The following is a 12178-nucleotide window of genomic DNA, read 5'->3' as shown; positions in this document are numbered from 1 at the left end:
CACAAAGTGCTCTTGGAAAATTTGTTAAGGGAGGGAAAAGTTCCCTACCACCAGATCTGTTCAGCACCTATATCTGGAAGGTCCCCTCGTCCCTCTAACCATGGACAGCTCCTAAGAAGATGAGGGCACAGTTTGGCAGACTTAATCATTGGAGTTATTGGGATGGCCTTGGAGCTCCTACCATCCTCAGGAGAGTTGTCGTACAGTGTGCCCTGACCCTATATACAGTCTGCTGTGTCCTGCCAGCCTCACCTCTAACCCTAGCTGGTGCACGAGGGGAGTATATGCAAGTTACTTATTTCTTACAAGAGACTGGGAACTAAAAAACAAAACAAAACAATGAATGTCCTGCCTACTTTTCCTGTCAGTGCATGAGGGCCAAAAGCTAATGAGGAACTAGGCAGATATCTTGTGAGTTGGAGAAGTGACCAATTTAGGCTTTGGGTAGCCCCATCCATACCTCCTTCCAGTTTTCGGGACCTTCCCTGCAATTCATCTCCCATTAATGTCCTAGGAACTGTTTGAATCCAGAAGACCAAAGGTGGATCCAAGATGAATCTTGGAGATTGCTTCCTCCTGCTCTCAATCAACATTTCTTGAGGGCTAGGGGGTAGGCCCTTGCCTTGCCCTGTACCTATCTACAAAGGTCCTGCACAAAGTTGGGCAGTAAGCCAAAGGTTTACAAAGTTCTTTCCTCACAACAGCACTATGAGGTAGGCAGTGTAGATATTATTATTCCCCCTTCACAGAGGAGGAAACAGGTTCTGAGAGCTTAAGGGATTTTCCCATACAGTGATGTTGTACTAGAGATTAGAACCCAGTTCTCTTCTAACTCCTGTGTCTAATGCACTTTCCACTAGGAGATGCTATTTCTCCAGTCATTCAAAGACATGCCTCATTGTACAGGACCCCATGCCTAGTATTCCTATCCTAGGATCCAAGCCATCTTCAGGTCACCAGGTGCCCAAGTCCCTTCTCCTTGTCCCAGGCACCAGGAAGACAGTGTGGCTCAGAGAAAAGAGTAAAAAACTTGAAGTCATCCCGGATTTGTTTTTTCTTACCTGGGTAGGACCTTGAGCAAGTAACAAGCTGTCTGGGGGTTGGACTGGCTGGCTTCTAAGATCCCTTTCAGCTCCAGATCCCTTCATGGAATCATAGTTCCAGAAGGGATCTCCTATCCCTTCATTTTATAAATGAGGCTCAGGGCATTTGCTTAAGTGACTTACCCAAGGTCACACAGGTAAAGGCCAAAAGAGGGATTTGCACCAACATTCTCTAACTACATCACAAGTATTCTTTCCACCGTACAGTGAAAGGACAACAAATCCCAATTCAGCTAGTCCAAAGCAGGTTCCTCCTCCTGTCAGGCATAAAAGGGATTGAGGAATGCCTTCCACCCTACTCCCAACTCTGCCTCCAAAGTCTGTTGTACTATCATATCCCTTCTCTCATCTAATACCACAGCCCAATGCCATGGGGAAACCACCTGGGGCCAGCCGTTAGGTTTTAGGAGGGGATAAATGAAGAGACTCCCATTGCACTCCCAAGGCAAGGCTGTGGGAAAGATAAAAGGAAGCAACTGAGCTAGGCTAAAGGGAGGGAGGGAGCTGGGGAATGGAGAGAAATAAGATCTGGAAGGAAGGATCCAGGCTGGAAGCCTGGCTTTGTTACTACCAGGGTGACTTTCAGCAAGGACCTCTCTGAGCCCCAGGTTCTTCATTTGTAAAATGAGGAGAGTTGGACCAGATGGCTTTAGGGTCCCCTGTGTAACCCTTCTGGATCTCATCTGTAAAATGTAGGAGTTGGACCAAAAGGTCTCTTCCAGCCATAGATCCTATGGTCTAGTGCCCCCAAAAGATCCCACTTTTGGGAAATCATCACCTGCCCCCATCCCCATGATTCTTCCTCTGGGCTATCTGATAGAGTACAAGGGTACTTATGATGTCCCTTAAAACAGGGAACCCCCATTTTGGTAGCTTTGCCTGCCTAGTCGACTTTCCAGAAATGAGGAATGAGCTAAGTGAATAGAAGCAGAGAGAGAACTGGATCCTCCCTAGAAGCATTGTTCCTTGTCCTTCCTGGACACAATGAAAGTCAACAACGTATTGTTGGTGTACCGGCACTGGTCCTGGTGCCCTATTCAGCCTTGCTCTGTCTTCTGGATCACTGGTCTATATTCCTGGAAATAATTCTTGACCAGGGGCATGGCCAACCCTGGACCCATACCACTTTCCTCTCTGGCTTCAGCAATGCACCACAGGGAGATAGCTTTTAAAATTGTAGGGCTCTGTCCTGCCCTAGGGCTGCCTCTCTCAACAAGATAGAGGATCCCAAAAAGGTCCCCTTCTCCTCATGCTAACCCTAGTACTTTGGTCCCAAAGGCAAAGCTCATCCTGAGACCCCACCTATCCTCATATTGGGATTAGAGAGCCTCCTGTCAAATCCCCAAATTGGAGGAAACAAATTCTGCACCCAAGAGAGATCAGAATATTAATGGCCAGCCCCAGATGGGTAGGTAACTGGCTGAAGACACTGAGTCCCGAATCCAAGAAAGGCTGAAAGGCTAATGACCAATCCAGATGGGTAGATGGGACAAAGCCGAACAATCTCTCCTCCTATCTGCAGGGCCACACCCCAAACCCTAGTGATCCTAGCACTCTAACAGACTGTAGGTAAAGCCCTTTCTAGGCTGCTCCACACAGGGGATGCACTCTGTAGACTTTGCATACAGTCAGCACTCAATAGGTGCTTGGAAGCTAATTCATTCCCTTCCCCCACCACTAACGCCCCAACGATGTTTTATTAAAGATAAATTTCAATATAACAAACATTAATTATGTGCCTGCTGAACCCAGGGCATTGTACGCTGGGGGAGGCACAAAGTTTGGGTAAGACTCTGTCCTTGCCCCCCAGAGCTCACTATTTAATGGAAGACATGCAACACATGTCACTGTCCAATTTACAATGTATAAGCAAAGAAAGCGCCTCCTATTATTTGAAGAGGGAAAGATTTTTTTCTGATGAGGGACTGCTTCATAGAGGTAGTGTTATAGCAGGGTATTAAGGTGAAGCTGGTATTTCTACAGAAGCAGAGACAGTGGGACAACCAGCCGTAATTAGGTCTCTTACCTTAGTGCAGGCCGACCTCTGTTCCTCCCCTGACCCTGCCATGAAAGCCCCTGCCTATCTTGGAAGTGGACAGAGGGAAGAGATGGTACAGACACCTTGAGTCCTTACCTAACCATGAGTGAGGTGCAATTATGAAAGGGCCAGGAGGAAAAATCTGAGAGCCAGCCTCAGCTCAGCAGCAGCCCACACCAGGCTGCCTGGGGCCGGCTGGATCCATGACAAGGGCAGTTTGCACAAGGGTAGTGCCCCCATAGGAGCAGAGGGGATGGGGGGGAGGACTTTGGAAACTTGGGCTCCTGACAGCTCCTGAGGTCGCCACAGAATAGCCAGCTCAATTCTCTGAAACAGAGAGTTGGAGGAGAAAATAGCTCTGCTTGGATAGGGATTACTGTGTGCTCTCAGCTCACGCTGCCCCAGGACAGGGCCAAATTAGCCCCCTGGTGCCCTTGGCTTCCCTGCCCCCCTCCCAGGGGACTCTCTGCATGCTCTCAGACTGCCTGCCTTGTTTCTCTGGTAGCTCACTGGTTCTTCTTCCTCCTCAGGGCATTCCTTCCTATCTCTGGGGGACTCGTGGATGGGTACACTCTCAATCACTTTGGGAATCTTAAAGTGTGGTGTAAATGTTGGCTATTATTATTATTTCTGAGAACCCCACTGGGAAAAGCATTCTTTGGCTGCCTCCCCTTTATCCTTCTAGGGAGTATCATACTCTGGGGGGCAGGGGCAAGAAAGGTACAGGCACTAGCATCCTCCAAGAACCTAGGCCATCCCATAGCAGCTAACACAAGGCTCATCTTAAACAGAGCATCTAAAGCAGGAACCCCCTGGGCAGAGGCCTCATTCTTCCCAAGAAGGAAAGTCCCCCCCCTTCACCCCCAAGGTCTATCTTCCAAAGCTTCACAACTATTACTGCTGCTCTACTGCCAGAACCTGCTCCGTTGCTGTAACTTCGTCTCTGCCAACTCTGGAAGGAGCAGAGATGGATGGTTAGTCATTCCCACTAAGTTGCATAACGCCAATTCTAAAAATTGCCAAGCACATAGCTCCACTGTCAGATCTAATCCCCGTCAGGTAGATCATGAAGTGTCTCCACTGAGAAGTTTCTTAGGTCTCTCAGAAGGCCCAGGTACTAGACTAGAGCGCAGGAGCTCCAAGGGTCAGGAGGACCCGAGCGAGTTGGCAAGACTTACATGCTCCCTGTGGGGGGGCACTACTGCAGAGGCCTGGCCCTGAAAGGATAATGCTGTCCTTGGCAAAGTGGCAAGTAGGGACCAGGCGGGAAATCAATTGTCTCCTGTCTCCTTCAACTGCGACTGAGGCACACACATGCTTACTTAGTGACTCACAAACCTGTTGTGCTCCTAGATCGGGATCGTTAGGTAAATGAATACACTTAATTATAGAAATTAGATGAGTCTCTGCTTCTGGCAGAAATAGAGAGTGGAGAGGCTGGGTGGGAACAGTAGGTGACTCAGAGGCAGGCAAGGCGGGGAATTTGGCAGGAGAGGAGGGGTTTGAGGAGGGGGGGAAGTATCAGAAAGGGAAACACAGACATTAACATAGGAATTAGATGAAAACAGAGGGATGGATGGGATTCTGATTATTGCTCTATGACCTGGCCTGTGAACCCAGCAAAGGGGTAGGTGGGGGGTGCGAAGGGGGTTTCCTGGAACAGTCAGGCAGAAGGGAGGCAGAAGGGGGGGACCATATGAAAGCTGTGCTTTCTATAGCACATAGTCGTTCTCCCTTGAGTCATCAGTCAGCAGAGGTCAGGGTGGAGAGCTCCGGAGGGTAGCCCACTCCTCCTCCATTACCACAGGGTCCTGTCCCTGGTCTAGCCCTTCAGGATAGAAAACAACATGACTGAGGGTAAAGTAAAGGCTTCTAGGCCTCCCCCACACTCATCCTACCTCAGAGAGAGAGAAGAGAGAGGAGCAGAGAGAGAGAGAAGAGAAAGGAAGGAAGGGAATGGAAGGGAAGAGAGGAGAGAGAGAAGAGAAAGGAAGGGAAAGGAAGAAAGGAGAGAGGAGGATGAGGAGGAAGAGGGAGAGAGAGAGAAAGAGAGAAAGAGAGAGAGAGAGAGAGAGAGAGAGAGAGAGAGAGAGAGAGAGAGAGAGAAGGATCTGGGGAGATGGGGAGAAGAGAGGTGAATGAAAGCCCATTTATGGCAAGAATGTAGTTTTAAGTGGGCCCAAACCCTTGCAGTAGATAGACAGACAAAGACATCCTTGTATGGACTATTTCATTACCAGCTAAAGGCAGCATGGAAATGGAATGTATTTGTTGCAATTAAAAAAATAAATGTCTAAGGTAAGAAAGGTGCTAAGGCCCCAGCACAGTTCAGCAGGCTCTAGGATGGTTGTGTGTGGGTACTGCCTGCTACATACCCATATAGCACTGCCCAAAATGAAGACAGCAGGGAAGGGCAGGGAGAGAGGGAGCCCTGAGACAGATGAGGGCCAGGGGTTGGAAGAGTCTTGCTCTTTGTTCTCTCAGGATGAACCTAGAGATCTGAGGGGAGCAGCAGAGTGGAATGCTTTGCTTTTGGTCAATGACTCCAGAGCTGGGAATTCTGAAGAGCTGGATGTTGTTGGAGTAAGGAGCTCCAAGCAGGCCAAAGTTTGCAGGCTGTGATGCCTGAGCAGGGGAGGAGTGGGGCTTAGAAGAGATAGTGTAGGGGGCTGGGAAGCATCAACATGGGCAGCATGAGTCATGGCGAGGAGAAGGGGAGAGGCAGGCATGGGAGAGGCAGAGGATGGGCCAGGAGGATGAGGGTGAGCTGGAGCAGCCTTGATGCACGGTGGCGCTGGAGACGGGTTGGTTAAGGAGCAGCGTGTCCATGTGTCGGGCCCGTTAGAGAATGGAAGGGGTGGGAGAGCAGGAGCTTTCTTGGAGGGTAGGGTGAGCTGTAGCGCGATGTGAGTGGAGAGAGCCCCAGACTTGTTCCTGTTGCTCCGGATATGTTGTTTAGGCTTCGGGACTTTTCACAGCCTTGGTGAAGAAAAGGCAGACGCGTGATGAGAGAGAGGCTTCCTTGTCCACTTAGGCTATGCAGTATTTTCACCAAAGGGCACAGAAAGGGAACTTCCAAGGTCAAATGCCCCTTGGTTTACCAGCTCTCATCTCCTACCTGGGAACAGATCCTTCCCCTCCTGGGGAAAAATGTACGGGATAAATCTTTCTCACATAGAGATCTTGGCCTGACATGATTCCCACACTCACTAACCCCCTAGCTCACCTCACCCCACCTCTGTCACAACTTCATTCCTAGATAGGCCTCCCCTGGCCTTGAGCATCCCTCACTCAAATCACCTTCCTCCTTTTCTAGTAGTGGGGGTGGGGTGATGGAGGCAGATCACTAGGGAGCACTGAGTGGCATCTCTGCTGAGGGCTTCTCGTGAAGTCAGCTTGCTTAACGCTATGGGCCAGGCCCCAAGGCTGCTCCCCGTGATGCTGTTTCCAAACTGGGCTCAGGTACGAGGTTCAGGGAAAGTTGCCGAGCGTTGGGGGCTCGAGCATGCTAATTGCCACGCTTGCTTAGCAGGGCCTGTTTCCCAGCAACCCACCTGTTCCCTCATGAAGGTCACTCTAATTGGCTAAGCAACGTAATTGTTACCAAGGAGCTGTGTAGAGGCATCTCACAAACACGGTGGCTGGGCCCAGTGGGTACCCCAGAGGGCTCTTCTCCCTGAGGCACAGGCTGTGTTGGCAGCAGGAGGCAGGTTTTCCCTTCTTCACAAACACATACACACATGGAGCACTCGCTTCTACTACATGCCAACATGTGGACACCCCCAGAGCCAGATGCCACTCCTCCAGCTTTTGTCCTCTCTGCCCGCATCCTGGCCACCTCCCCATCCACTGATGCAACCTTGAAACACATACTCTTTCTAATACCCTTCCATGTATGCTATTGAAACAGAAGCCCCCGGAAGACCTGTTTCTTCTGCTGATATCACTCACACACACACACACACACACACACACACACACACACACATGCACGCACACACACACACATGGGGATCACATATGCTGCAGAAAGCACATGTTTGAATACATCCATACACATAAACTTATATGCAGTAAGGCATTCACTGGCTCCCATACTCCCTGGTGCTTGGGGCAGTACTCTCTCCTTGAGGAAAGGTATAAAATCATATGATCGTGGGTATACGACTGGTATACAACTTGGGAGGCTATTTCTATTTCTCATTTTATAGAACAGGAAACTGAGGCCCATAGGAATAAAATGACTCACCCAAGGTCACAGAAGTGATAAGTGTCAGAAGCAGGCTTTGAACCCAGGTCTGTTTTTTATACTGAAACCTAGGCCCTCACCATTGGGATGAGGGGAGAGAAGAGTAGAAAACCTTGTCTGGCAGTGGGCTCATTTCACCCTTGAGTACAAAGTCACTAAGGATGGGGACAGGGATAGGAGAAGCTGGACCAACTGACTCAGGTGGAAAGAGGAAGGACCCATCTGCCCATACAATATTTAGCCATTGAACTGTACCTAAGAATACTTCCTTCATGTGGACAGAACCCCTCAGGTTTCTTCTTTCTCTCATACAAAGATCAGCCACCTGATTATACCCCAGCCCCCAATCTTCTCTTTATTCTCTGACCGGGAAGGAGACACCTGGGCCCCTGAAGCAGAGCAGGAGCTAAGGAACAATTTTGAGAACCTATCCCTCACTGCCAAGAGCTCAGGGCTGATTCCTAATGGGCATAATTGTCAACCCCAGGACTCTAGGACTAGGCTCATGTAGACCTCATCACTCTCAGTACATTGCAGACCACTGTTTTTGGTCCCTGTTTCACAGAAACAGTCACCAAGGCAAAGAAACAGCAAGTTATTCCCCCTAGGCTGATCTAACAATTCATTCTGGTGCCAAAAATGAATGTCTGATCTGGGTACCAACTGGTACTCCTTTCTTACATAGGGGCCAGGGTGTCCTCCAGTCTAACTAAGTAGGCATGTTGCCCAAGGGAGTTGAGTACGGGAATCAAATAAAGCTACAATATCCTCCCCACCCCCAGAGTCTGATTATTATTAATTCAGCCTTAGAATTTCTTCTCTGAGTAGGGCTAAGAGTTTGAAACTGAAAGCATATACCATCCTGTCACTATTAACTTGTTCCATGAAAAGATGACTTTGGGAAAAACAGTGTTACTGTGGGGCCATTAGCTTAATACTCATGAAATATTCTTACATACGGAAAGTAATTTCCTAGAAGGCTGGGTGAAAGGAGCTGGTAGTCACCTGGGCAGAGTTAATAGTATGGTCCCAGAGAGGAAAAGGTGCAGACAGACTAAGGAAAAGTATTGGGACTGAATGAGGAAGAATCAGGGACTGGGTACTTTGGGGCCCTTGGCTGGAGAGGGAAGGATAGGGAAGGAATGATTGAGAAGAGGGGTTTGGACAATTTTGCTGACCAGGGATAAATGTTCAGGGTTGAGCTGGGCGTAATAAAAACTAGGGCAGGAGGGCTGGAGGTCAGAGGCATGGAGAATGTGGGGTACAAGGTGAAGGGAATAGCTAGATGAGCAAGGAGAAAGAGGAGAGGTCCAAGACAGAAGGCATATAAGAAATACTCCAGCTTAGAACATACAGCCACCCCCCAGGCAGAATGACTAGCTAGGCTCAGGTGTGCAGGATATAAGTGCAAGGGTGCAAGATGGGTTATTCCTAGGCCTAGGGTCAGAAACTGAACTGCATCTTCAGCATTAACAAAGGGGTTGATAACATTTAAAGTGAGGATTTGGTCATGATGTAGAAGCAATTGTATTGTCAGGTGCCATCGACAGAGGTAGCTTTTAGATGCCTTACATCCATGGTTACTTAGATCCCCTAATTTGTCTGTTTGAATCCCCAGAGGCCTGGAGCTGAGTTTGCTGTCCCAGGATGACCTAAGAAATCCAGGGAAATGATGATGGTGAAGAAGATATCTAAGTATCAAACCTAGTCCAAGGTTACAAGCGTCAGAGATGAAATTCGAATCCAGGTCCTCACCACAGTCAATGCTCTGTGCTGGCAGGTATCAGGTACAGGTTGCCCCGGCCTAGCACTGAAGACACTGGCAGGCTGAGGAAGACCTCCTCAATGGCTTTTTCCTTTCTCCTTGACCTTTCCAAACTATGGGGAATTTGACCTTCTGGGCTAGCCTGAGTCCAAGGTCTTATCCTTATCCAGAAGTGGAACCTGAGCTCTAGAATCCAATTTTAGATTCTTTTTTTAAATTCTTCCCTCATCCAGGGTTATCTAGCAGTCCTGTCTTTAGAACAGCTGTGGCTTTTTCTTCTAGAGGGGGTTATCTAGGAGAAAATGGCCCAGAAAATCCCAGCAGATTGAAGAGACATTTCAGGGGTCCTGAAGCATCTCATGCCCAGACCAAACCTAGTTCAGAGCACCAAAAATGAACTGCAACCTGACTAGACCCCTTAAGAAAGGAAAGGCTCAGAGCTCAGGAGCAGAAGAGAAGGGCCGGGTGGTGAGAGGTCAGAGGTGAGCGCCAGTGGAGAGAGAGATGAATGAGGAAAGCAGGGCTCTGCTTATGGGGATGAGGGTGAACTGAACTGAACTTAAGCTGTGGGTACCTGGAAGGGTCAAACAGCCAGTCAACAGGCCAAGAAGTGAAAAATGGAGGAAGAAAGAAGACATTTAAATTGAGATTTATAGAGAGGAGATACATCCCTGGAAGAACAGGCTTAGCGTGGGATACTGGTGGTCAGTCTAAAGGGGTGGAGGAGAAGGGGGCAGGAACAGCCACAAACAGAAGGGGTGGGGGCAGAGAAGTCTGATCCTACTTCAGAGCCTTGGAGATGGAACTATCATATTGAGAAGATATTGTAAAGAACCCCACCCTGGGACTCTGGCTCACCTGCCCCTAGATGCCCTCCTTCCCACCTCACACTGGACAGCAGAGCCTTCCTTACCTTTTCGGACACTGCCGTCAGCACAAGCATAGTCTCCAGCGCTGAGTAGAAAACAAGTGGCTGCTTTCTTGTTCTTGTCCCTGGTGCTGGAACGGCGCATGGCCCTTCGCTCCTCCGAGGCTGAGGCCAGGGGCTGGGTAAGGCAGGCCCCCTCCTCATCTGACAGCACTACATTTGCATCTCCATTTTGCTTGGAATCTGTTAAGAGCAAGGAGGAGAGGGGAAATGCAGTATGGATTAGGTCTGCACCCATAGGGGAGGAAGGGAGCTGATGCTTCTTTTGCTTGAGGTGCGTCAGTTCTGGATTCTGTTGCTGCCTGGTGGACCCCTCCTCTTGGGGGCTTGTTCTTCTTTCCTGCCACCTCAGATCCAATTCTCCTGTTCCTTCATCTCATGATGAAGATCAAGGGAGATGGCCTGGAACAAGTGGATCAGGGGCCTTTTAGCTCTGGATATGGATGCCACATCCCCTCTTTCCTATCCATAGAAGCCTCTCATTGTGGAGAGAAAGGTCATTTTAGAGATGGCATAGTATAGCAGATAAACACAGGAAAATCTGGGTTTGGATCCTACCTCAAACACTTACTAGCTGTATGACTCTTGGTAACTCACTTAAAATCTGTAGATTTGGGTTTTCTTATCTGCAAAATGAAAACTGGACGTGATGATGTCTAAGTTCCCCAGTGTCTCTAAGTCTATGAGATGATGAAGATGAACTCATGACCTTCACCATACACCCAGGGACACAGGGCCTGACCTTCTTTCCAGACCCCTAAAGCTGGTGCTAGCTTTTCTGCTTGGCTGGTGCTTCCTCATCTTCTATCACCTTCCATGGATGAGAAATCATGGCACAAATGAACTAAAGAATGAGATGAGCTCTTTGTGACTTGAGAATGTCTCATGCAATTTGCTTCCAGGTGAGCCCCTCTTCCTAATGATATGCCCCTTTTCTTTAGACCTTCATTCCAACTTCTCCCTCCTTGACATTCTGGTGAGTTCCAGCATATAGGCAGGGCTACCTACCTCCCAGATTGCTCACAAGGCTCAAGGGAGATACTGGATGGAAAAGTGCTTTGGAAAGGTTCAGCCTCTTTATCGATGTAGGGGATTGTCATCATTATTACTCTTAAGAGCTTCTATTACCTCTCAGTCAAATTTACACTACATGTCTTCTATACGTTTGAATATAATTGGATAGATAGATAGATGGATAGGTAGAGAGATGGATGGATGGTTATACAGATGGATAGATGTATGGATAGAGAAATAGATGGATAGATAGAAAGACAGCTAGAGAGACAGATGGATATATAGAAAGATGGATGGCTAGATTGGTAGGCAGAAGAAAGAAAGAAAAAGGAAGAAAGAAAGAAGGAAAGAAAGAAAGAAAGAAAGAAAGAAAGAAAGAAAGAAAGAAAGAAAGAAAGAATATAAGGTCCTTGAAGGCAGAGGCTACTCCTTTTAGTCTTTGTATCCTTAAAACCCTGCACAGTGCTTTCAACCAAACCAATCCATCAACCAAATAAGCATTTAATAAAAATAGATATTAGCTATAATTTATATTGCACCATAATGTTTATAAAGTACTTTATATATGTTCTCTCATTTATCTTCACAACAACCTTGTGAGGTACTTGTTACTACCTTTCCTGTTGTGCACTTACAAGGTGTCTACTGTGTGTCAGCTTCCACACATATAAGCACTTAATAGATGCCTGCTCAATGGTTAGTTGATTGACAAGAGAGATCAGGGAAGCTTTTATTTTACAGCACTGTAAAAAAAGCGAAATGTTTCTTTCCAATTGTTATATAGTGTGGAGTTTCTTTTTTAGCTTTTTATAAATTTAGTTTTCTTATTTTTTTCAATTAACAGACACTTATTTTCTCTACCTCCCACTTCTGCTATACCTTAACTGAACACACACACACAAAGAAAACCCTTGCAATACATATCCACAGCTAAGCAAAGCAAATTCCCTCAAGTGAGGGCTGTCTTAAGACCTAATCAGTAAGGTAGTCTGTAGGTAAATTGGGGTAGCTTCCATCATGCTTGGCCTGGATCAAGCCTCCACAGGAGTCTTAAAGTGAGTTTATTTTCCTGAGCAAACAC

General features: G+C 47.8%; 1 protein-coding gene across 4 annotated transcripts in view; it reads right to left on the bottom strand.

Annotated features, from left to right (window-relative positions):
* Positions 1–12178, bottom strand: part of KCNC4 (potassium voltage-gated channel subfamily C member 4) — a 70576-nt gene that overhangs the window by 35547 nt on the left and 22851 nt on the right. For 3 of the 4 annotated variants that reach the window (XM_072644280.1, XM_072644281.1, XM_072644282.1), the window contains exon 3: positions 10069–10266. In XM_072644280.1, the coding sequence (XP_072500381.1) occupies positions 10069–10266 (198 nt within the window). Of the gene's footprint in view, positions 1–6149; positions 6282–10068; positions 10267–12178 lie in introns of those variants that run through there. The other variant, XM_072644283.1, reaches the window with a different exon arrangement.

Source organism: Notamacropus eugenii, chromosome 2 (assembly GCF_028372415.1).
Source record: "Notamacropus eugenii isolate mMacEug1 chromosome 2, mMacEug1.pri_v2, whole genome shotgun sequence".
Taxonomy (NCBI): Eukaryota; Metazoa; Chordata; class Mammalia; order Diprotodontia; family Macropodidae; genus Notamacropus; species Notamacropus eugenii.
This window is presented reverse-complemented; position numbering and strand designations above follow the sequence as displayed.